This window comes from Vulpes vulpes, chromosome 1, assembly GCF_048418805.1.
Source record: "Vulpes vulpes isolate BD-2025 chromosome 1, VulVul3, whole genome shotgun sequence".
Classification (NCBI taxonomy): domain Eukaryota; kingdom Metazoa; phylum Chordata; class Mammalia; order Carnivora; family Canidae; genus Vulpes; species Vulpes vulpes.
This window is the reverse complement of record NC_132780.1, coordinates 97,403,831-97,430,104: the sequence shown is the minus strand read 5'-3', so window position 1 is coordinate 97,430,104 and position 26,274 is coordinate 97,403,831. Positions and strand designations below refer to the sequence as shown.

General features: G+C 39.8%; 1 protein-coding gene and 1 pseudogene across 1 annotated transcript; both read right to left on the bottom strand.

The window, feature by feature from the left end:
• Window positions 1-6,638: 6,638 nt before the first annotated feature.
• Window positions 6,639-8,259, bottom strand: LOC140593941 (elongation factor 1-alpha 1 pseudogene; annotated as a pseudogene).
• A 1,304-nt stretch (window positions 8,260-9,563) lies between these two features.
• Window positions 9,564-19,921, bottom strand: C1H3orf38 (chromosome 1 C3orf38 homolog). Its single transcript, XM_025989892.2, has 3 exons — window positions 19,336-19,921; window positions 16,387-16,625; window positions 9,564-14,803 (listed from the first exon to the last, which is right to left on the bottom strand). Exons 1-3 carry the CDS (start codon window positions 19,460-19,462, stop codon window positions 14,189-14,191), a joined length of 981 nt encoding a protein of 326 aa, XP_025845677.1. The 5' UTR covers window positions 19,463-19,921; the 3' UTR covers window positions 9,564-14,188.
• Window positions 19,922-26,274: the final 6,353 nt, after the last annotated feature.

Here is a 26,274-nt window from a genome sequence, read left to right as displayed (position 1 = left end):
CCCTGCATGGAGCCTGCTCCTCCCTCTGCCTCTCCCTGTCTCTCTGTGTTTCTCATGAATAAATAAATAAAATCTTAAAAAAAAAAAAAAAGACATTGATCCCTATACAACACTTCTTTGAGACAAAAACAAGATCATAATTTTGTAAAAATTTTCCTGATGTTTTAAGTACTAACATTTCTTCTGGGTTGAATTACCATAACTTTTAGTATTATAAAATTGATCAACACAACACAATTAACACACACTTTATTGGAGACCCACAATTTAATGAGATGGGCTTATGGCTTGTGTAAGTCAGAGTTTGTTCTCAATTCTATTTTTCTTTTTTTTTTTTTTTAGCATATAAGCATAAGAAATCATGAATATATTAACAAGTAGAGAGGAATGAAATTATGATACCAGCCAATATTTTGAACATATTCCTAAGTAAGATTTGTACTTCTTAGTGTATGTAAGTTTTATATCAAAAGAAATCATATTGACTTATTGCCCACATTTATTTTTACTAAATGACCACATAAAAACTTAATTTGGTTTTTCTTTTAATTTTGTTGAAACCAAATAATTTTAAAGAAAGCTTATCAGCCACCTCATTTGCAGAACTTTTTGAGGTCTCTAGCATATTTATTTGTACAAACAGTAAACAACATGCATATAGAGTGCCCACAGGTTTGACACATAGACGTTGGTGATATAGGGCTATTGATCAAATTTAAACACAAGTTTATTGTTGCCATTGAATTAGCCCAGAACTGTTTTTCAGCCTCAACAGGTGGGAAGTAATAGTATCAAACAAATGCTAGACAGCATTAACAGAAAGTTTTTCAGACTCTTGGTCATAAAGATCTTATGGTCCACATTGAGTTGACATTTTTTTCAAAGATTTTATTTATTCATGAGAGATACAGAGAGAGAGAGGCAGAGACATAGGCAGAGGGAGAAGCAGGGTCCCTGCAGGGAGCCCCATGTGGAACACAATCCCTGGAGACCAGGATCAGGCCCTGAGCTGAAGGCAGGCGCTAGACCACTGAGCCACCCAGGATTCCCTGAGTTTAGACATTTTTGATAACTGAGCTACCTCCAAGCGAATGGAATCCTGTCTAGTAGATCCTGAATTCCACAGTGCCTCCAGCTGGGTTTTCCCTTTCAACTTTTGCACCATCCAACTTGCAAAACTTTTGTTAAATAATCACTGTGGTGATTCCCTTGTCCTACACCAACATCAATAATTCAAAATTCTCTGTATTTAGTTAGTACCCAGAGGCTTTGTTACATAGGTCAGTGCAACATAAAGAGACTCAGGAGGGCTGAGAAATAGATCTTTCTTTTGTGAAGTGAAAGAATGGTAACTGTAAAAAAAAAAGAAGAAAAAGAAAGAAAGAAAGAAAGAAAGAAAGAAAGAAAGAAAGAAAGAAAGAAAGAAAGAAAGAAAGAAAGAAAGAAAGAAAGAAAGAAAAAGAAAAAGTTTGCGAAAAAGGCAAATGGCAAACTACTCAGACCCACAGCATGGTCAAGTTAGTGTAGAGAGGGCAGGAGGCTGAGGATAAGGAAATAGATTGCCTTAAATGTCTTCAGGCCAGTTTAAACTGTTCTGAGTCTCCAGATACATGCAGAGTACATGTTTTCTGTTTTCCAGTGGCAAGTCCACTAGTAGAAAGCCAATTCTAGGACACAGACTCAGAGAAAAGTTTTAGCCACAAGATGTCACTAAAATTCCATGTTACACTTTAAGAAGCTATTGCAAGCTTCTTTCCATCTAAAAAATCAGCAGCGTTTGAGATCTAAACAAAAGAAGGATAAAGTCTCTTTGATTCTTTAATTTTAAAAGAAAAATATGATGGGGAAAGAAAGGTTGATGAAGAAAGGCAAAGTAGTTTGGCAGTATTATCTCACGTCTGTGCCCTCACAAATTTGTTTCTAGAAAAATGTAATCCAATAAATATGTTTAAGTGGAATTAACATTCAATAAGTTAAAGTAGGTACTCTAAAATGGAACAACTTTTAAAAAACATTTTATTAAAATCCTTGGGGAAAATAAATAAATAAGTAAAATCCTTGGAAAACACATTTTTGTGAATAAAAAGAAATTTATTCATTAAAACAAATTTACCTCAGAAAATGAAATGTACCAAAAAAAGGTACCTGTAAATTCATCTACCTAGTTTCATGCAGTCCTTAAAATATTTATAATTCAAGTTCACTTAGTCTTGAAAAAATTAACTATTGCTTAGTTATTCAAGTGATATTTTTAAAAGGGGTATAAATTTATAGTACTCACTATATTTTATGTATCCTGAGAACTTGTTTATTGGCATGCTACATTTATTACAGGTAAAAGTTAAAAACATCACTATGTAAAGTTAAGCAATTGGGACCAGAAGTGTACAACCCTTGGGACTTTCCCTAATGTGCAAACCCAAGAACTTCAAAAAATTCAGCTTTACAAAGACTAATCTATAAAAATGAAGACATCACAACAAGCCATCTGAATTTAGGTATGGAAGTAAGACATATTTACTCACTTAATAATTATGGTAATGAATAAAAGCTTTATCTTGTCTAGAAATAACAAAGAGTATTAAAATCATTTGATGAAAATCTCACCTCCCTCCAATATATTGTGCAAAACATGCCCATGCTCTACATACTTCTGAAAGACTGTCTACTGATGAATGACATCTTTTTGAAAATGTAATTTATAGAATGTGAACAAAAGAAAATAGTTTCAAGTTTTTTCACTCCATACCCAGAATGTTTCAAACTAAGCCTTATTTGGGTGGAGAGTAAAAGGAGATAGTGGAATGATCTTTAACAAATTGCCAGAATACTGGGATTAGGAAAGGACAGAAAATAAGGGCATTTGAATGGCTGCTAAAAAAAGAAAAAAAAAGCAAGGTGACAATTTCAGTTAAATTGTTTGGGTGAACAGGCGATTACTGCTTAAAAACTAAACAGTCAAGTCAGGTCAGCAAAACTTTTAGTTGCTTTGCATACGTGTAATCTTAACACAATCTGATCTCTTAGCCATTACAATTTACAATATAATTCTGGAGGGATGTCTCTTTAAGACAGTGGGTAGACAGATCGATATGCCACTTAAGCGAGGCACCTAAAATCAAGGAAATTCTCTTTATTGACATTAACAATGTCTTTAAAAATGTTTTTAATTTCTGTTCTTATCTCAAAACCTCATGTGAACACCTTTCCTACAAACAGGAAGTATTAGAAGAGTTTTGCAACGTCCTGCTCAGTCTTTCATATTACATTATAAAAACATTCTAGACTCAAGTGTCAAATTTGGCTTTATTTTCTACCCCCTTCACTTTTTAATCAACATATTGATGATTTATGGTTGATAATTGCTCTCTGAAGAAAGGGACAAGTTGGTTACCTTTTTTATAACCCTTTCACTTATGTAACACCTTCATTGCTGCCCAAATAGTTAGCATATGTTCTATTATTAAAGACTGTACTACATCCTGTCTGGTCCTCACCGAAACCTATTGCCCAGAGAAATCTTCATTTACCAGAGAAACCAATGTGCTTCAAAAAAATGATGTGAAACTTTTGGTGCCAATATTTGCCAATATTTGACTGGCCCTGTACTATTAATCATTGGTGAATAGACTGCAGGCCAAATTTCAGATATTCATAATCCTTCCCTATATGGTTCAGCTGAAGTTTTAAAAACATCACACTCACAGAATCTCATGCACAGCACACATGGTTATTCTGCATTCACATTATGACATTATAGTATTTGTTACCATTTTCATCACTTTTCAGTGAGTCATTTTGTGAATCAGGAATAGGAGTGTCAACCATAAAATGCAAATTTAACAAGCATTAAAACTCATATGGAAGTACATTAGTGAAAACAGTTGACTTCATGTTGGCTGTGATAAACTGACCAACATAGTCCTTATCATTTCATATGCATCTAATGATTGTTCACTAAGAACACTATTAAAAACTAAATGAGCTTTTAATTTACCCATAAGACTTGCTAAATATGTGAATTATGTGCATGAAATTTTCAAGATATGTGTGATACAGAATATGTTTCAAGTACATTTTTCCCTCTGAAACTGCCAAACCAGGAACCAAGGATCACCATCTTTACCTACAATTTCACCTACAACTTTACCTACAATTCACATTAAGTACCAAAAGATGACAATGGCTAAAGTAGTAAGTAGGGCATCAATGAGAGATCAGAGAGTACTTTCAAATAAAATAAACTTTTATTAAACAGTAAATGTTACTTGTTGCAAGTTAAACAAAGTGGGGAAAGCATAGGAATCCAGAACAAATATTTTAAGTACCAAGTGTCTTCTATCAAGGTATCTGGAACATAGTAAGTGCTTGATAGGTGGTTTACCAAATTCAAAGATTATTTAAGGGAAAACACTGATACATTCTTAAAAATCAACCTTTTTCTAGGTCCTCTTACTCTAATTTAAGGTTGATTTTATTTTATTTTATTTATTTAATTTTATTTTATTTATTCCTGAGAGACACAGAGAGAGGCAGAGACACAGGCAGAGGGAAAAGCAGGCTCCCTGAAGGGAGCCCAATGTGGGACTCAATCCCAGGACCCTGGGATCATGCCCTGAGCCGAAGGCAGACGCTCAACCACTGAGCCACCCAGGCACCCACTTAAGGTTTTTAGAATTAAAATTATGGCTTCTTCTGCAATTCTTAGTTCTTATGAGTTCAATTTTATGATTGTTCTTCTACTAGTTCCAGCATTAAAGCCCTTGATGTTTAAATTTTCTCATGCTATCTTGTTTCTGTATTCTACGCTCATTCTGTCTTAAAGTTAATCTCCAAACAGTGTAGAGTCAGTACAGTGAAACCTCCTAACCTCCTATCTTTGCTAAACAAGTATTTTCCATTAAACTCCCTAGAATAATTTTTCATGACCTTATGAGCACCACCCACCCAGGGCCATGCTTCCTACAAAAAATCCTATCCCAAATCAGCCACTTGTCTAGTGTCATTCCTAAACGTATGCAAACTCCTATTACTCAGTCTTTTTGAAGGAATCATCTATACAGTATTTATTTTATTAACATCTACATTTTTACTACAGGTTATTGGCAATCCATAATTTGGTCTTTGGTCAACCACTTTACATTTTTCAACTAAAGCATAAAAATACATTTTGAACATACATAACAAAGCAAAAGTTTTATACGACAGTAGTTCAAACGACTTCAGCATTGCTAGTGATTAGAAAATAGGAAACTATTTTAAAGGCTTCATATTCACACTTTTTTCAATTCTAGAAGTAATGTGTAATATTTTTATCTTCATGTTTTTCCCTCTGTGAAGAGAAATACACAACTACATACATATATTTATAAATATATATGATAGAAAAAACAATGAAAAGTGTTTTTTCAATAAGCATAATTTGAAAAGGCAAAATAAGAATTTCTTCAACTTCAATGAACTACAAATTCCTTTAAAATATTCTTGAGTTGCAAAGAAAGCATACACTTAAAAAACCGTGTAACTTCAAAATAGCAGTTTAGAAATCATCTAATTGTTTATTTTTAAGGTGTGAAGAAAATGAGAACCAGAGTTTAAATTCTTTCAAAATAATGTAGTAGCAGTAATCAGACAAGAAATAAAGTGAAAGGAAAAAACATTGGCTTCATAGTTTAAAAATTAAATCATACCCCACCCACACCTCCTCCACCCCAACACACACACACACACACACACACACACAACAAAAAATAGGGAGATAAACCCACATAACAAAACTATGTGAACTTCAGCACATTACTTAACATTTAGGGCCTCATCTTTTACAAAAGCATAATGAAACTTTAATAATTCTATCTACCAGATTATTGTTGATTGTATTAGAGCTCATACATCATTATTCAGGAAGATAACTTTGGCTTTATGCATTAAACAAGTATTTAAAAAAATATAAATAAATAAACAAGTATTTACTGAGGACCTAATACATATGCTAGGCATTGTTTTACAGACCGGCAAAGGACTAGGAATATATAAGGCTCTGAAAAAGTATCATTTGTTCCCTTATTTATATCTTTAATAAATAATTATTTGAATACTTAGTCTCTGTGCAAAGCAATGGAAATGAAAGCCAAACAGCTATAGTTTCTGCTTTTAGTTTAAAATCTAGTGGGGGAAATTAACAAGTTAGTAAATTAATATTTAAAGTGCTAGGATTGAAAAAAAAAAAAGGTACTCATAGATATTAACAACAGGATCCACTTACAGAAGATAAAATATTTAAAACAAATCCTAAAAGATAAAAAGTAAGCAGCCATGCAAAAAGCTAGAGAAAATTTATTTTAAATACATAATACAAGAGAAAAAAAACACCTGACAAAGAAATTTCCAGTTTTTAAACCATTTCAATCATAGCCCTTTTAATTCTGTAATATCAGACTGCAACAAACAAAAAATTAAATTTCACTATCTTTTTTCTCATTAAACTTTTGTTTTAATGGGTCTCAAAATTCCGTGACAGATTTTTGGTCAAGTTGTTTCCATTAAAAAGTACTGATTTTAAAAACTAATAACTTAAAACTGCCACACACGCACAAAAAAAAAAAAAAAAAAAAAAAAAGAAAACAAATGGTCCACAAAACATTCTCCTTTCCTTCTGAAGGTTTTACGATGCATTGTTATCATTAACTAGTCTTTTACTATTAAACTTAAATGGCCAATTGACACAAACAGTTCTTCTACTACTGATTAAGACTGGGGTGGCAGGTATTCATTTAGCCTTCTGAGCTTTCTGGGCAGACTTGGTGACTTTGCCAGCTCCAGCTGCCTTCTTGTCCACTGCTTTGATGACACCCACAGCAACCGTCTGTCTCATGTTACGAACAGCAAAACGGCCCAGAGGAGGATAGTCAGAGAAGCTCTCAACACACAACCATATCAACAATGGCAGCATCCCCAGATTTCAAGAACTTGGGACCGTCTTCCAGCTTCTTTCCAGAACAATGATCTATCTTTTCCTTCAATGTGAGCTGTGTGACAATCCAGCACAGGTGCATATCCAGCACTGATTTGGCCTGGATGGTTCAGGATAATCACCTGAACCATGAAGCCAGCTGCTTCCTTTGGTGGGTCATTTTTGCTGTCACCAGCCACGTTGCCACGACAAACATCTTTGACAGATACGTTCTAGACATTGAAGCCCACATTGTCCCCAGGAAGAGCCTCACTCAAAGCTTCATGGTTCATTTCAACAGACTTTACTTCAGTTGTAACACTGACTGGAGCAAAGGCGACCACCATGCCAGGCTTAAGAACACCAGTCTCCACTCGACCCACTGGGACAGTACCAATACCACCAATTTTGTAGACGTCTTGGAGAGGCAGGCGCAAGGGCTTATCAGTTGGATGAGTTGGTGGCAGAATGCAATCCAGGGCTTCAAGCAGTGTGGTTCCGCTGGCATTCCCATCTTAACGGGTGACTTTCCATCCCTTGAAACAAGGCATGTTAGAACTTGGCTCCAGCATGTTGTCACCATTCCAACCAGAAATTGGCACAAATGCTACTGTGTCAGGGTTGTAGCCCATTTTCTTAATGTAGGTGCTGACTTCATTAATGATTTCCTCTTATCTCTTCTGGCTGTAGGGTGGTTCAGTGGAATCCATTTTGTTAACACCAACAATTAGTTGTTTTACACCCACTGTGTAAGCCAGAAGGGCATGCCTACAGGTCTGCCCATTCTTGGAGATATCTGCTTCAAATTCACCAACACCAGCAGCAACAATCAGGACAGCACAGTCAGCCTGAGATGTGCCTGTAATCATGTTTTTGATAAAGTCTCTGTGTCCTGGGGCATCAATGATGGTCACATAATACATGCTGGTCTCGAATTTCCACAGGGAGATATCGATGGTGATACCACGTTCACATTCAGCTTTCAGTTCATCCAAGACCCAAGCATACTTGAAGGAGTCTTTTCCCATCTCAGCAGCCTCCTTCTCAAATTTTTCGATAGTTGGGATCGATTTGTCGATCCCACCACATTTGTAGATCAGATGGCCAGTAGTGGTAGACTTTCCCGAATCTACGCATCCAATGACGACGATGTTGATGTGAGTCTTTTCCTTTCCCATTTTGGTTTAGGTTTAGCGATGGTTTTCACGACACCTGTGTTCTGGCGGCAAACCCGTTGCGAAAAAGCTAAATTTCACTATCTTGTATACAGACCTACTTTGGCTTACAATGGGGTTACATCCCAATAAACCCAACATAAGTTGAAAATACCAAGTTGAAAATGCATTTAAGAGATTAGGACCTATTGAACACCTTATCTTTGCCTATCCTACCTTAAATGTGCTCAGAACACTTATATTAGCCTACAGTAGAAGGGCAAAATCATCTAACACAAAACCTATTTTATAGTAAATAAGGTGTTGAATATCTCATGTAACTTATTAAATACTGTAAGGGAAGTGAAAACAGGAATGACCATATGGATACCAAATGATTTTAAGTATATTGGTTGTTTACCCTTGTGACTGCATGGCTAACTGGGACATGCAGCTCCCTGCTGTTGCCAAGCACCTAGAAGTATTGTCCCCCCCATTCTCTAGCCTGTGAGAAGACCAAAATCCAAACTTCAAAGCATGGTTTCTATTGAGGCGCCTGGCTGGCTTGGTCGGAAGAGCATGTGACTCCTACTCTTGGGGTCAGGAGTTCAATGTGGGGTGTAGGGATTACTTAAAACTTAAAAAAGTAGTTTCTACTGAATGCGTTTCAATTTCACACCTTTGTAAAGCTGAAAACTCTTAAGTCAAACCAGGCTAAGTCAGGGACTGTCTATACTTGGCAATAAAAGTAGAAGGCTAAGTAAGCACAGGACAGATACTAAGACTACTTAATGGCAGATGTTGGCTGGACCAAACAATGCATGAAAATGAGTGAAATCAAACCTAGATGGTGATGAAAGCCAGATTAATAAATCTGGACTTTATTTTGGAGGTAATGCAATGCCACTGAAAGTTCTGAGCATGGAGGATATGATGGAAATTTTAAGGAAATTTTAATGTTATATAAAAATATTAAAGCAAAGAAGTATTATTTAGGTAAAGAAATTCTAATTACAGCAGCAGCTGAAATAGAAAGCAATACTGTAGATATGTGACATCGGGGCATGGCAAGGAATTCAAGTATGAAACAGACTATTTATGAGGCTGAAAAGTAAAAGTACCACAGTAAGGGAAGAGGACTAGAGATTGTGATGAGGCACTGCATTCAAGAAATTTCATGTAAATTTTTACATATATTTTTATATATTCCAATTGCCTCTATTCCTTTTTATATTATCATCATACAGGAGCATTCTGTATCTTTTCAAGTGGTTTTCAATCAGCAAGCAACGTAAGAAGTATAATTACAAGAGGATATGGTGTGCACTAACATTCCTACTCTGTATTTAGATAAATGATAGAGATTAAAGGCATCTTTGCTTTGGAAATCAGAGCCAGCAAATGATCTTCATACTGAAGACAGTCAAAAGGATTAATCAAAAACCGCATGAGTGAAATAGGTGAAAAGGATTAAGAGTACATTTATTGTGATGAGCACTGAGCACTGTGCAGAACTGCTGAATCACTACAGTGTACATCTGAAATATAACACTGTATGTTAATTATACAATTTTTTAAAATTTCTTATAGAAAAGAATCATCAGTTCTAGCAATTTGCCATTTATTTAGGGAGGCAGTAGTAGCTTACATGTAGCAATTTGAGAACAATTAAATGAGATACCATCAATATTGTAGGAGATGGAAAAGATTTAATGCAAATGTGAAACTAAATGGTGTGCAGCAGTGGATTCTTTCAATTCTTAAATTCACTAATTCAAATGTAACTAATTTAGGTTGTCTAAAAAACTGAAGATGAAAACTGCTAACCAAAGAACCCTCACTAAATGACTATGAAGGGATATACTGGGCACTACTAGGAATAGAGACCAGGAGGTACCAAATTCTAGGCCAGTGATTCTATTAACATTTCACGACTAACACAATTCTGGAGTTTATGGTTTAATTTTTGGGGGGTACATTATATCTCACAGGAGAGTTAATACTTCATTTTAATATTAATGTTTTACTGGGATCCCTGGGTGGCTCAGCAGTTTAGCACCTGCCTTCTGCCCAGGGCGTGATCCTGGAGTCCCAGGATCTAGTCCCTCGAGTCCCACGTCAGGCTCCCTGCATGGAGCCTGCTTCTCCCTCTGCTTGTGTCTATGCCTCTCTCTCTCTCTCTATCTCTCATGAATACATAAACATAATCTTTAAAAAAAATACACTAATGTTTTACTGAATGACTACTGAAAAGTTTCAAACTAGAATAAAACTAAGAAGATTTACTGCATTCTAATACAGTTCTAAAATATTTTCCTTCCAACTCTGAAGTGGCCTGTTAAACAGCTAATCTAAATTTTCAATTAAGTATTCTTTTTTCCTGACCCACACAAAAAGATATAACCATACCCTAAAAATAAGGACCTACAGTAGTTCTCACCTTGAGACATCTAACTCAGAAACAAATTTAGCTCAACAATTAGCAGTATACAATCATTACAAAATTAACATCTTAGGCTAAAGTTTTTGTAAAGATCTAGATAATTCTTTTTAAGATTTTATTTGAGAGACAGCAAGGAAGAGAGCAGGGGGAGGGTCAGAGGGAGAATGGAGCCTGACTTGTGGTTCAATCTCATGACCCTGAGACCATGACCTGAACAAAAATCAAGAGTCAGATGCTCAACTGACTGAGCCACCCAAGGACCCCAAGAAACTTTTTAAAAACTTTTTAAAAACTTTTTCAGATTTTTCTCTCACACTTTCCCTAAGGTATGTTATTTTTCATTAAATTTATCTTGCCAAAATAAAATGAATTCTGATTTTTGTTTCACTTGACAGTATTTCAGTAGGTTTTGTCTTAGTATCTAACATCTCTTAAAAACAAAATCCACAAGTTAACAACTATCATAAGCCAACAGATTTCATAGATATTATCCTTTCATTCATAAAGATTTAGTCCTCTAGCTTAGGGACTCCAGCAAGGGCACACAATTTCCTAAAAATAATTTTAAGATCGAAGACTAGTTGAGTTAGGTAAATATAACTATTATTGGCAGGACTTTAACATGGACTATAAGGATCCTTACAGGATTTAGGGATTTAGATGTGCTTTAGGGAAGTCCATAAACTCACTGAAATAATGCAAAAATTGTAATACCAAATGCAAACCGTTTTTTTTTTTTTTCCAGGCACAAAGAACATAGCTCTCATTTTTCAAAAGATACAGGACCACTCCTCATAGCCCAAATTAAGAACCAATGAGGAAAGGAGCACCTAAACTTGTGAATACAGATACTAATTAATAAAAACATTTGAGTATGGTTTTCATTCATTTTTATCATTTTATCATTATCATTTTATCATCCCTAACTAGCCATAAAAGAGCCATTTTGTTAAAACACAATATTGTTGATTATTTTTTAAATTAAACCACTATTCTTTAAACCCCTTTCTGTTGCCATTACAATTTCTTACAGCATTGGTAAGTAGCCTTCTCTTAGTTTGAGAATATTACCTTTCTGAAAACACGGGAACAAAGTGTGCTGGCCACTTGTAAGTTGATCTCATAAAAGAATAGCTTTTTTGGTATTATTTGGTATTTTTTAGTCAATTAGACTCAGAAAATTTGTTTTTGGCATTCTAGGTAATAATACAACATCCCAATGTAACTATTACTTTAAGACCCTTATTTTAACAAGGACAGACACTTGATGTATGCACTATTATTGGGCTATTGCAAATCACTCTATAGTAAATGAAGCCCAGCTACCCCTCAGTTTGACCGTTCAATTACTATGAATTCTGTGTAGTGTTGTATTCTTTATTACTGGACTCCAACAACTTTCAAAATACCAGCTGAATGTGAAATTAAGCAAAAAGGACCTAAAACCGGGGTCTGTGCCATTCTCTAAGACATACAAAACAAGTGGATGGTAGCAAAAGCAGAGTTAAATTGGCACTGTGCTTCTGGACCTTCTCAAAAACCTGATCAAGCTTTATGAATAAATTACAATTCCTCCAGGTCTTCCTTCTCTGAACAGAAAAGTATATACTTCCTCTATAATGGTTATGGCCTTCCAGTTTATCCCATTCTGACCCCCTTGGGCTTTTAAATTTAGTAAATTTTAAAAGAAAATTACATCTGTTAGCTTGGAGCCTACAAGTTTCTGTGTATTCACATATGAAATTCAAACAGGGAAGTTCAAAACACCGTCACTGGTAAGAGCCAAAGAAAAGTCTTTTATACAGTATGTAAGCTTCTTTTGCTCATTCTTTCACCTATTCAGTTAAACATTAGGTCCTATTGTGTTGCCCAGGTGTGGGGATTCACAGAAAATAAAACACAGTTCCAATTCTCAAGAGAGTTTATCAGGAAGATTTCAAATTTCTAATGTTGGTTAAAAGAACACACAAAGGGATCCCTGGGTGGCGCAGCGGTTCGGCGCGTGCTTTTGGCCCAGGGCGCGATCCTGGAGACCCGGGATCGAATCCCACATCGGGCTCCCGGTGCATGGAGCCTGCTTCTCCCTCCGCCTGTGTCTCTGCCTCTCTCTCTCTCTCTGTGACTATCATAAATAAATAAAAATTAAAAAAAATATATTAAAAAGAACACACAAAGATTGCAGCCCTACTTGAACATTACACGAATTCAAAAAGTCAATACTAAAGGTAGTCAGAGGCAACTTCTGCTCATCCTGAGCATCCGTAGAAATCTTTCTGCAGTACTTATCCATACCACAAGAAAACAGATGGGAATAATTTTTATCCTTTACTTAGGATATTTATTGAGTACATTTTATAATAACACTCTATACTTGAAGGAAAAAAACAATTACCTGACTTCAAGTCTAAACAATATACTATTCTTTTAGCAGACAACAGGAATTTCCCTCCCTTATTAAGTTCTTATTTTAGGATGTGTCATTTTGTACTCCTCATAAAAGGCATGGCATTAAAATAACAAAAAAGATCAGTTTCTTCCTTCTGCTTCCAAAATTCTTGTTACCCTAGATGATCACGTAAAGAGTTAAAGGTAAAAATTAACATGTACAAAACATCATCACAATTCCCAGCTGAATTTTTTTCCATATGGAATTTTTGTAAATTAAAATTACCAACTAAATCCAAGATCAGCAAGTAGCTGCCAAGTGAGAAGAATTTAAACTCTAAAGCAACTATGTAATTAATTTGGCAACTTAACCCTGTAATTCAAACCTAGTAGAACAATTTAGAGGTGAAAAATCCTATTAATTTTATGATACAGGAATGATACAATTATAAGATATAATGATATGCCCACATTATAAATTTGTGTGTATTTTTTGTTTTTTGGAGTTTCTTGGTCACCTCTTCCAAGACCAAGAGGAAAACAATAATTCATTTAAATTAGGAACTGGGCACAGTTTTTTAAAAAATTCAACAGTATGTTTCATTTATATGGTATTACAGTAAATGCTCTATAAAACTATTAGCTGAAGCCTTAGATAAGAAAAAGGTCTGTTTTGAGAATAGCATCTATCACTGCCCCAAAGAGTTCAGAAAATATTGCAGATTTTAAGATATTTAGCTTGGACATCTATAGATAACTATGAAAAAATGTTCCTTGAATTTTAAAAAGGCAAAGTAAATTTTTCTCCACCTGCTAAATTATTGGACTTCTTGCATTAGAATGTCACTCACGTTTCCTAAAAATAACTTTGAGTTTACATTAAACCTTTCCCACCTAAAAAGTACAGATATTAGCAGAATATTCACTAAGTAAAATGAAAATATTACCTGGTTTCTAAGGCACACTGTTAGTTATACCATCTCAAGTGGGATTAATTTGATGAACTGCATTAGCTCTCAGAACATTTGCAACTCAGGTAGAAAGAGGCAAGTATCACATAACATGTTTAGTCTGTTGTCAAAAAAGATATTTCAAGTAAAATATGTCAATCCTCGCACCTGAAATCACTTAGACATTACTAATGTGCTATTTGGAAGAGTTTTTGTAGAGAAGGTTTTTTAGACTAACATACAATACTTAGTGCTTTAGAGGGTTGGGTAAACTCTTGTTCAACAATGTCTCATGTCCACTGCATTAAGCTTGGTCTCCAGTTCCACTATCCAATGCCTGCTTCACGTTAAGTCGTACTTCCTTGGTACCACATAAAGTAATTACATTATAAAAGGCCTCTAGATCACTGGATTCAAATGTAATAGCTGGTTTCATCAATGTTCCAGGAGCAAGAGAAGCCTCTCCAATAATTCTCAGGTTGATAAATTTGATTTTCCAAGTATTTTCCACAAAGGGGCAGCGTATGAGTCCAAAAATTTGTTCAAAAATGCCCAAACAAGTGTTCTCTCGGTGGACAGTCCCAGCAACTCCAACCATAACTAGACCATGGGGAGAAGAAGCACATTTCAGTCCACGGGAATCTAGGTTAGGACTGAGAAAAAGATATTCTTCTTTCACTAGTGACAGCAGACGAAGGCTCACAATTTCTGCTCCACAGTAGTCTATCACATTTTGTTCAGAGGTATTATAATAAAACCTAAGCTTGACATCATGCCAGAAGTGCTGAGGCCCCCATTCATCTTGAGGTGGTCCCAGAAAAGGATTCTGAGAATTAAGAAGTTCAAAGAACCAGTGACAGAATTCTTCTCCTAATCGACGAAAATCAACTTTTTCAGCTTTTTTATCTTCTTTTTCCTGCTGATTAAGATAAATATCAAACAAAACCATGGTTAGTTCTCTTTAGCTTTTTTTTCTATCTGGCCTGTTTTAGACCTAGTTTTAATATACGGAGTATAGCAGAAGCTGAGCAAACTACAAGTGAACTCACTGAACACATCATACACAATAAATGGTCTTTCCAAAAAGGGGAAAAAATCATTTTAGAATCTCCCTACATAAACATCCGAAAATTCAGCTACAAAATTAAGGGTTTGTTTGTTTGTTTGTTTTTTAAGATTTTATTTATTTATCCACAAGAGACACAGAGAGAGAGAGGCAGAGTCCCAGGCAGAGGGAGAAGCAGGCTCCATGCAGGGAGCCCGACGGGGGACTCGATCCTAGGACCCCAGGATCACGCCCTGGGCTGAAAGCAACACTAAACCGCTGAATCACCCAGGCTGCCAGAAATTAAGGTTTAACAAAGCCTCTCAAAATATCAGCATGACCAGTCAACAATGATTTACATAAGCATTTTCTCTTGATTGCGGGAGTGGTTTCACAATGTCTATCAAAACCTTCAAACCATACGCTTTAAATGGATACACCATGTTGCATATAAACTACACTAAAATAAAGTTGTTAACAAGCATTTTTTACTAACTTTAAACAGGGTTTTAGTATGATTGAAATGTTATTTTTTATGATTGGAATTAATTTTATACTGTTCACTCTCCTTTTCTTAAAGAGAAACGTTATTGCAAAAATAGAAACTATTTCCTTCTATCTTCACAAACCTTGTGACATAAATACTATCATATTATGCCTGCTTTATAAATAAACAGGCTCAGGAAAGTCCAGTTCTTTGCTCAAGTTCACACCAATATACACCAGCAGACCCTTTTTGAAGTCACATCTGTATGATTTCAGAGTCAACATTCTCTTTAGCAAATTAAGCAAGCTCTTTAAAGATCCCTTCCTGATGTGAAAGGAAATGCATCTCACTGTAAAACTTTATTAATTCAAAGTATGTAGTTTAAAGTTTGCAAATTACCTAGAGTTCATACAATCGAACACTTACCTAAATTATCACACAAAATCTAAAATGTGCAGTGGATACAAAGAAATAGAAACAGACAATGTCAGCTGGAGGAAGTTACTACAAGATGTTTTTAACTAGCTTAAAATGAATCAAATGTAAAAAATATTTAAGTTTCTCTCATGGAATTTTTACAATTTAATACCAAAGAAAATCCTCAAAAATGAGAAAGGGCTTACGATAGCATTCTTTTTAATATTACACAGAACTAGAAGCTAAATTAAAATTAAATGGATCCTGCGGTCTATTTGCTTGCCTTACAAATCCAATAGTCCTCATTTGATAAAGTGATAAAAATATTTTTTTTCCTCACAAATCAATACAGCATTTTATATTTATTACTAAATGTCAGAAATATTTTCTTTCTTTTAGGTGCTTTACTGGTCTTCTTTTAGGATGCAAAGGATATGAAGTAAAGCTAAATTATAAAAACCAAAATATTATTAGCCATGTTCCCACAGATGTTAGATTATCTAAAGAGTTTACACAGAACTATGATTTAGGGTATAACTATAAGTTATTTTACCTGTTGAAACAGTTTAATGTCCTCTGTTTTAACTGGCTCTGGTGTTTCCTTCAATTTCGGTTGTAATTGCTTTTCCCAGTAATCCTTTGCATGCTGAATAAGATTGTGTTTTTCAGTAGCTGGAGGTACAATAACCCCCTGTGTTGCCAAGTACTTAAATATGACTTCTCGGTGGACTTTCTTACGCCTCAAAAGTTCTTCTACATTTTGACTGTATACTAATATTGCACGAATGGCATCTAGAAGGAAATTATAAAGATTAGTAACAAATCATAAATTGCTTGTAAATCTGTCCAGCGTCAGCAGAAATCCTATCAAATAATATTTATAAATTCTTGTCACAGCATTATTGTTCTTGCATGAGATGGCAATTTTTAAAAACCCGGGAAGTGAGTTGTCATGGTTTGGATTTACGAAAAAATTTTCTCTATGCTTTAAAGTTCCCTAAACTTACTTACCTCTTCTCCTTTCACTTCTCATAAGGTATTAAAATTTTTGCATTTTCTTTTAAAGAATGACATGTTTCATAAGAAAAAAAAAATTGAGCCAGTTTTGTTTCTAAGAAGGCCAATGGACCTAAATACATTTATAATCCATAATATAGGTAAAATTACAGCAGTTTAGATACTCAAAGACGTTTAATCTCCTTATACTGTAGATAATGACAACTGAGGGTATATGAGGTATCAACAATCACGCTTCTAAGAAGTGACAGAACTAAGACTTGTATTCTTTTTTTAATTTAAAAAAGTGTTATGTTTAACAACAGATCAAAGTTTTTAACATGCATGAAGTACACAATAGCAAAAAAATGAACTCTCATGTACACACCACATAGCTTAAGACCTAAGATATTACTAGTATCTTTGAGGCCCTCATTTTAACCCTCCCTACTTAATACTATTCCCTCTCTCGACTCACCCACCTTAGAGGTAGCTGCTATCCTAAATGTCATTTATCATTCCCTTGCTTTTCTTTATGTTACACAGTAGAACTATGAACTCCTAAACAATAGTTTGGTACTTTTTGAACACTCTGTAAATCCAATCCATTTCTCTCTCTATGTATATATTCTTTCATGGTCAGCCTTTCACTTAATGTTGTTTGACATTAATCCGTGGATATATGTGGCTCTAGCTAATTTTTTTCACTGGTAATGCATTTACCTATATTGCAGTGAATTATAAGACTACACCACAAGGTATCTATCCTTCTGTGTATAGATTTTTATTGGTTGTGCCCAATTAAAATACTGTTCTTTGAACATTTTCATAAATGTCTCCCAATGCACAGAAGGCCAAGCAGCATAAGGATCATCTGAGAGCTTGTTAGAAATGTTGAATTTCTCGGCTCACCCTGAAACTACTGAATCACAATCTGCATTTTCATAAGATCCCTGAGGGATTATTGATTCACAGGCACATTGAAGCTTGAAAGGTCAGGTCCAGAACATAAGCCCAAAAGTAAGCAAATATTCCATTTTTGGAGATAACGTCAAACTTGCTTTCCAAAGTTCTAATTTACACCTCTCCGGTACTTGTCAAAGAGCTGCTTTGCATGATCACCATCACTTGAAGTTTATGTGTTTACTTTTTGGCCACTCTGGTAGATTAAAGGGAAAAAAAAGCAAAACAAAACAAAAACAACACTGTCTTTTGGTTTTCTTGCATTGCTTCTTAAAGAGGTTACCTTTTCATAATAAACAAAGGGATTGTTGTTAATAAACAACCAGATTGTTACTGGTTCATATGCTTACTGATTATTTTCTTCTTCTCTAAGAAGTATCTCTCCAAATCATTTAACGTTTCTACACTGGGAAGTCTCTTTTTATTTACTTTTAGAACCACCATCAATTAAATCCAACATTTTTAGGTATTACAATTTTAAACTTAAACTCACAATAACTCTTAGGTGGTGATTAGCATGTGAAACACATAAACCTTTAAGAACTATATTAAGTCTAAAAGTATCTGCATTCTAAATTTTTAGAAATTTCTTTTAAGGTTTGAAGAAATAATAAAAAGTCTCATATGAATTATTTTCTTAAATGGCAAAAATGTATATGCAACTTAAAAGCAGAGAAATACAGATCATGCTTTTTAAGTTACTAACATAGGAGTCTGGAGTTTTCACATTTCAAAGTAAAATTCAGCAAATTTAAAACAAAACTGTCCAGATGGTATGCCAAGTGAAATAAACACGCTTCCTGATTACATTTTTATTAATGAATATTAATAACCCTTTAAATCTGGCTCCGAAAGTAATGTATTCCGACTACACAGAATCGTATCTGAAGAAAACTGGACTCAAACTACCAGGTCTTTGATCACAACAGGTGTTTGGCCTACGAGGCTCCACTGCTTACGGTACCCTGCCCAAGCTCCTAGACTCCGGGCACAGCAGCTGACGCCTCAGCTCAGGCGGAAAGGAGAACGGAAACACCTTGCTTTCCCAGAAATTCTGACAAGACTCCGCCCACTGTAAATTCCCCAACACTGACCCCTCTGCTGGGCCTTCCAAGATCAAATCTGGAAGCCGCGCCTTTCCGCCCCGCCCCCAGCCCCAGCCCTACCCCGCCCCCCAGTCCCGACCCCTCTCCCACCCCCACCCCAGTCCCCGCCCCCCTCTCCCACCCCCACCCCAGCCCCCGCCCCACCCCTACCCCCACCCCAGTCCCCGCCCCCCGCCCCACCCCCCCCGACCCCCAGTCCCCGCCCCCCTCTCCCACCCTCACCCCCACCCCCACCCCCGGGCCGCCCCCAGTCCCCAGGGCTCCGGCGCTTCCCGGCCGCCCGAAGGTGCGCGCTGCGGGCCGGGCGGCGGGCGAGAGCGGACGGGACCCGGCCGCCCCCCGCCCAGGGCCCGCACCTCCTCTGCTCCGGTCCCGCCGGCGGCGCCCGAGCGAGCCTGGGGAGGAGCGTCCGCCTCGGCGAGAGGAGGCCGCGTTACCTTGGCGGTCCTCAGGCTGCACCAGGCGGTTGGTGATGGTGTCGCACAGGGCCAGGATATCCTCGTTGTCCAGGAGGCCGAGCAGGTCACGACAGCCCTCCATCTCTGGGTAGCTGAGCCCCGACATCGCGGCCCCACAAAGGGGGAGACGACGACCCCGGGACGTCGTCCCTCCAGCCCGACCCGGCCGGCGCCTGGGCAACACACCCCGGAAGTGCCTTTCCGGGTCGCTGCCAAAGGGGCTCGGGTACTGCAGCCCCCGGGCGGAAGTAACTGCCGACAAGGTCGGTCCGGAAACGCGGTGCTCCGACTCTCCGTTCCGAGCTGGAGCGGAAGGGGCGGGCTCCAGCGGCTCTCGCTCGGGGAAGTACCAGCGCGTCCGCTGCGGCCCGGTGCCCGGAGCGGAGCCCCGGACTCTGCCCTGAGCCCTGCGGCGCGGCCGGCGGGCGGGAGGCGGCGGTCCCTGCGCGCCGCGGGCGCTGCTCCCCCCGTGGGCGTGACCCGGGCCACCGCCGCGCCGAGCGCCTGGGGCTCCTAGCCTCGAGTCACCTGAAATAACTTGGCTCCGTTTAGCGTCGTGCCCGGAAAGCGACCCCGGGTCCGGCCAGCGCCGCCGAGCCTCCCGCCGACGGGTGCAGCCCTCGGGGCGCGGCTGAGGCTCCTACCAGTGCCCGGTCTCTGCCCCGCCCTCCCGACGCCAGGACCTGCCTCTGGCCGCCCCGCCCCGCCTCGCCTCGGAGGGGGGCCTCGGGAGGGGACCTGGAGGAGGAGGCCTCGGGAGGGTACCTGGGGGGGCCTCGGGAGGGGACCTGGGGGGGGCCTCGGGAGGGGACCTGGGGGGGCCTCGGGAGGGGACTTGGAGGAGGAGGCCTCGGGAGGGGACCTGGAGGAGGAGGCCTCGGGAGGGGACCTGGGGGGGGCCTCGGGAGGGGACCTGGGGGGGCCTCGGGAGGGGACCTGGAGGAGAGCCCTCGGGAGGGGACCTGGGGGGGCCTCGGGAGGGGACCTGGAGGAGAGCCCTCGGGAGGGGACCTGGAGGAGAGCCCTCGGGAGGGGACCTGGGGGGGGCCTCGGGAGGGGACCTGGGGGGGCCTCGGGAGGGGACCTGGAGGAGAGCCCTCGGGAGGGGACCTGGGGGGGCCTCGGGAGGGGACCTGGAGGAGGAGGCCTCGGGAGGGGACCTGGGGGGGGCCTCGGGAGGGGACCTGGGGGGGGGCCTCGGGAGGGGACCTGGGGGGGCCTCGGGAGGGGACCTGGAGGAGAGCCCTCGGGAGGAGACCTGGAAGGGAGCCTCGGGAGGGGACCTGGACGGGGAGGCCTCGGGAGGGGACCTGGAGGGGAGCCTCGGGAGGGGACCTGGAGGGGGCCTCCGGAGGACGCCGCCGCGGAAGGTCGGGCGCGGCGGTGCGGGCAGCGGCGCTGGTCTTGGCGGGCGTCCCCAGGAACCAGGCTCCTCCACACCTGCGGGGCCTGGGCTGTAACTCGGAGGAGAGCGCTGCTGGGCGGCGACATTCGGGGACATCTGCAGCGCAGGCCCTTTCCGTGGTGTCTCCACACCTGTTGAGACAGGCTGTCCCTCCCTCGCTATGGGTTAGGGTTAGGATGGGTGGGGTAGGGGTTAGGGTTAGGGTTCAAGGTTAGGGGGTTAGGAGGTGGGGGTAGTGTTGTGCCCAAGGTCGCGAATCCGAGAAACCGCCGAGGGGCCGACACCGAGCAAACACACGAGGGTTCATTACAAGCTCGGGCTTGGCTCCAAGGGCCCCGACACAGCGGAGCAGGGACTTGGACCCCGAGACTAAGAGGCGCAGCAGCTTCACGGGGGCCAGTGGCCCGTGGGACCCGCAGAAAGTTGCACAGTCGCGTCGGTCCACACGCAGGCGGCCGCGGAATCACCCCTTACTTCATAGGATCCCCTGGAGCGGGCCTGTAGCTGTGGTCAGAATCGCGCAGTCTTGGCGGCACGGAGCAGGGTGCGCTGTTAGGGGCCGATTTCCGACTAGGGTGTGCCCAGGCCGACTAGTGGGGCAGCGCCTTAAGCCATAAGCGGGTCATGTGGGGGTCATAGGGGAGGTGGCGGGGGCAGCACAAAGTGGAGTCAGTCCTGCTCTGCTTGTCCGGGGTAGGGGATTTTTGTTAAATTTCCTGGGTCCCACAGGTAGGGTTACTGTTAAGGACTAGGAGTTAGGATTAGGGGGTGGGGTTGGGGTTAGAGGTTAGGACTAGAGGGTTAGGGTTAAGGACTAGGGGGTCGGGGTAGGGGGTGGGGCTAGGGTTATAGGTTAGGACTAGGGGGTGGGGGTAGGGGTAGGATTGGAGGCAGGGTTAGGTGAATGGATTAAGGGCTAGTGGTTAGTGTTTGGTTTTCAGTTAGTGATAGGTCTAGTGTTAGGCTAGGTGAAAGTTAATTAAGATTAGGGTTGGAGTTATTGTTTGTATAGGTAGAGATTGGATCTGGTCATGTCCTGGCACTGGGACTCCCAGTATCTTCAATGGGTTAGTTTTAAGTGGTTTTTTTTTTTTAAGTTTTGGGTAGGATATGTGCCTGGCATCCATCCATTCAGAGGCCTCTCCAGAGGATGGAACTCTAGGCCTCTGCTGGGGTGAGAATAGCCATGGCAGGCATCTCCTGAGCTGGGATAAGGAGGGGATTTGCGGCCCTAAATACTTTCTGTTTTTATCTCTTAAGGTGCACCCTTTTCATCAATACTACCAATCGTTATTTTAAGGTTTTACTTGAATTCCTGTGTGTTAACACAGTATAATATAGTTTCAGTTGTACAACGTAGTGATTAACCCTTGGCTACAACGCCTGATACTCACCACAGGTGCCCTCCGTCATCCTCATCCCCCCCCACCTTCCTCTGGTATTTACTAGTTTATTCTCTGTGGTTGAGTATGTTTCTTGGTTTGCTTCTCTCATTCCCCCTACCCTTTGCCAGTTTGTGTTGTTTCTTAACATCCATGAATGCAATCGTATGGTGTTTGTATTTCTCTGACTTATTTCAGTTAGCATAATTCTTTTTAGGTTGTAAATGGCATCGTTTCATCCTTTCTGATGACCAATATGTATATTTACCACATCTCCTTTATCCATTCATCTGTTGATGGATATTTTGGCTGCTTCCATGGTTGGGCTATTGTTGATAATGCTGCTATAAATATTGGAGTGTATGTCCCCCTTCAAATCTGTGCTTTTGTATCCTCTGGGTAAATGCCAATTGTGCAATTCCTGAATCATAGGGTAGCTCTATTATTAACTTCTTGAGGACCCTCCACACTGTTTTCCACAGTGGCTGCACCTGATCGCATGCCTATCGGCAGTGCAGGAGAGCTCCCCTTTCTCCCCATCCTCACCAATACCTGTTGTTTCTTGTGTTGTTGATTTTAGCCATTCTGACAGGTGTCAGGTGATGTCTCCTTGTGGTTTCGATTTGCATTTCCCTGATGATGGGTGATGCTGAGTGTCTTTCCGTGTGTCTGGTGGCCATCTGGATGTCTTGTTAGAAACAATGTCCATTCATGTCTTCTGCCCATTTTCAATTGGATTATTCGTGTCTTGGATGCTGAGATTTATATTTTGTGTACTAACTCTGTATTGGATTTGTCATTTACAAATATCTTCTCTCATTTTGTATGTTGTCTTTTAGCTTTGGTTGTTTCCTTCACTGTGCAGAACCTTTTTATCTTGATGAAGTCCCAATAGCTTATTTTTGCTTTTGTTTCCCTTGCCCTAGAGGTATATCTAGAAAGAAGATCCAATAGCCAATGTCAAACACATTACTTCCTTTTTTTTTTTTTTTTAATGGTTTCAGGTCTTTAATCCATTCTGAATTTATTTTTTATATATGGTGTAAGAAACTGGTCCAATTTCATTCTTCTGCATGTGGCTGTCTAGTTTTCCCAACACCATTTGCTGAAGAGACTGTCTTTTGACCATTGGATAAGTCTTTCCTGCTTTCTTGAGAAGTAATTGAACATAGAGTTATCAGTTCATATCTCATTTTGGTTTTCCATTCTGTTCTATTGATCTGCGTGTCTACTTCTTGTGCCTACACCATACTCTTCTGATCACTAGAGCTCTGTGATATAACTTGAAGTCTGAAATTGTGATGCCCCCAGCTTTGGTTTTCTTTTTCAACACTGCTCTGGCTATTTTCAGTCTTTCGTGGTTCCATACAAATTTTAGGATTATTTGTTCCAGCTCTGTGAAAAATGCTATTGCTATGTTGATGGGGATCACATTAAACGTGCAGATTGCTTTGAGCAGTATAGCCTTTTTAACAATATTTGGTCTAATTCGTGACCATGAAATGTCTTTCTGTTTTGTTTGAGTCCTCTTCAATTTCTTTCATCAGTGTTTTATAGTATTTACAGTACAGGTCATTCACCTCTTTGGTTAGGCTTAATCCTACGTGTCTTATTGTTTTTGGGATTGATTCCATATTTTTTCTTTCTGCTGCCTCATTATTGTTATATAGAAATGCCACATATTTCTGCACATTAATTTTATATCCTGCAGCTCTTCCAAATTCATGTTTGGCTTCTAGAAATTTTTTTGGTGGAGTCTTTTAGGTTTTCTACATAAGAGTATCCTGTGGTCTGCATATAGTGAAAGTTTGGTTTCTTCCTTGCCTATTTGGATCCCTTATATTTATTTTTGTTGTCTGGTTACTGAGGCCAAGACTTCTAGTACTATGTTAAATTGAAATGGTGAGAGTGGACATTCTTGTTTCTGAGTGTAGGGGAAAGACTCTCAGTTTTTCCCCACTGAGCATATTGGCTGTGGATCTTTGGTATATGGCCTTTATGATGCTGAGGTATATTCCTTCTATCTCTACCTTGCAGAGAGGTTTTTTGGTTTTTGTTTTTTGTTTTTCCCAAGAAAGAGTGCTGTATTTTGTTGAATGGTTTTTCTGCATCTATTGACAGATCATATGGTTCTTATCGTTTGTTTTATTAATATGGTGTATCACATTGATTTGTGAGTGTTGAACCACCCTTGCAATCCAGTAATTAAATCCCACTAGATTGTGGTGAATGATTCTTTTAATATACTGCTGAATTTTATTTGCTAGTGTTTTGCTGAGAATTTTTGCATCCATGTTCATTAGGGGTATTGGTCTGTAAAAAGTGGAGTCCTTGTCCGGTTTTGGGATCAAGGTAATGCTGGCCTCATAGAACGAGTTTGGAGGTTTTCCTTCCATTTCTATTTTTTGGAAACGTTTGAGAAAAATAGGTATTAACTATTCTTTAAACGTCCGGTAGAGGGGATCCCTGGGTGGCTCAGCAGTTTGGTGTCTGCCTCTGGCCCAGGGCATGATCCTGGAGTCCCAGGATGAGGCCCACGTCAGGCTCCCTACATGGAGCCTGCTTCTCCCTCTGCCTGTGTCTCTGCTTCTCTTTCTCTGTATCTCTCATGAATAAATTAATAAAGTCTTTAAAAAAATAATAAATAAAATAAATGTCTGGTAGAATTGCCCTGGGAAGCCATCCAGCCCTAGACTTCCATTTGTTGGGAGAGTTTTTGTTTTTGTTTTAAGATTTTATTTATGTATTCATGAGAGACACTGAAAGAGACAGAGACAGATACAGAGGGAGAAGGAGACTCCCTGAGGGGAGCACAATGCAGGACTCAATCCTAGGACCTGGGATCACGATGAGAGCTGAAGGCAGACACTCAACCTCTGAGCCCTCCCCAGGTACCCTGTTGGGAGGGTTTTGATTGCTGAATCAGTTTCTTTGCTAGCTATGGATCTGTTCGCATTTTCAATTCCTTCTTGTTTTAGTTTTGGTAGTTTATACATTTTTTGAGATTTGTCCATTTCTTCCAGGTCTCCCAGTTTGTTGGCATATACTTTTTCATAGTGTTCTCTTATAGTTGTTTTATTTTTGTGGTATTGATAGTGATCTCTCCTCTTCCATTTGTGATTTTATTTATTTGGGTCCTTTCTCCTTTTGATAAGTCTGGTTACGGTTTTATCAATTTTATTAATTATTTTGAAGAATCAGCTCTTACTTTCATTATTCCATTCTACTGTTTTGTTGTTGTTGCTTCTGTATCATTTATTTCTGCTCTAATCCTTATTATTTCCCTTCTTCTGCAGGCTTTAGGCTTTGTTTCCTGTTCCTTTTCTAGCTCCTTTAGGTGTAGGGTTAGGTTGTGTATTTGAGACTTTTCTGGTTTCTTGAGGTAGGCCTGTATTGCTGTGTACTTCCCTCTTAGGACTACCTTTACTACATCCCAGAGGTTTGGACAAATATGTTTTCATTTTCATTTGTTTCCACATATTTTTAAAATTTCTTCTTTAATTTCCTGGTTGCCCCATTCATTCTCTAGTAGGATGTTCTTTAATCTCCATGTATTTGTGGTCTTTTAAATTTTTTTCTTGCAGTTCACTTCAAGTTTCATAGTGTTGTGGTTTGAAACATGGTATGACCTCAGTCTTTTTGTACCTGTTGAGGGCCGATTGGTTTCCCGTCTGCTTGTCCAGGATCTAATTTCTCTGGGAACAATCGGGCAAAATATCAGGCAGAGGGCGAGTAGAGGTTAAAGACCGTGGACAAGATCAGCTATAGATGCTGGAGTTTCCAGAGCAGTGGTTTCATCAGAGGCATGTCAATGCCAAAGACTTCCGGGGTCCACGTTTATAGACGCCTTGGCATGAAGGTCCTTTCAGATTGACAGCACATGGTCTCCAGCTCCCGTGAGCAGTGTGGTCATGCAGTGATGATATGGGCTGGATGGGGGATGGAGTTTGTTGGGCCAGTGGGATCAAGGGGGGTCCGGAGGCACCAAGAGAATGGCGCCAGACCCCCCCTGTGGCCCCCACCTCAGAACTTTCCCACCACCAGCAGACCCCCCAGGACCCGTCATCAGGGGGAGCCTGGACCTATGCAGGAGACCTGAGCCCTACTTACCCAGACCCCATGTAAGGGGAT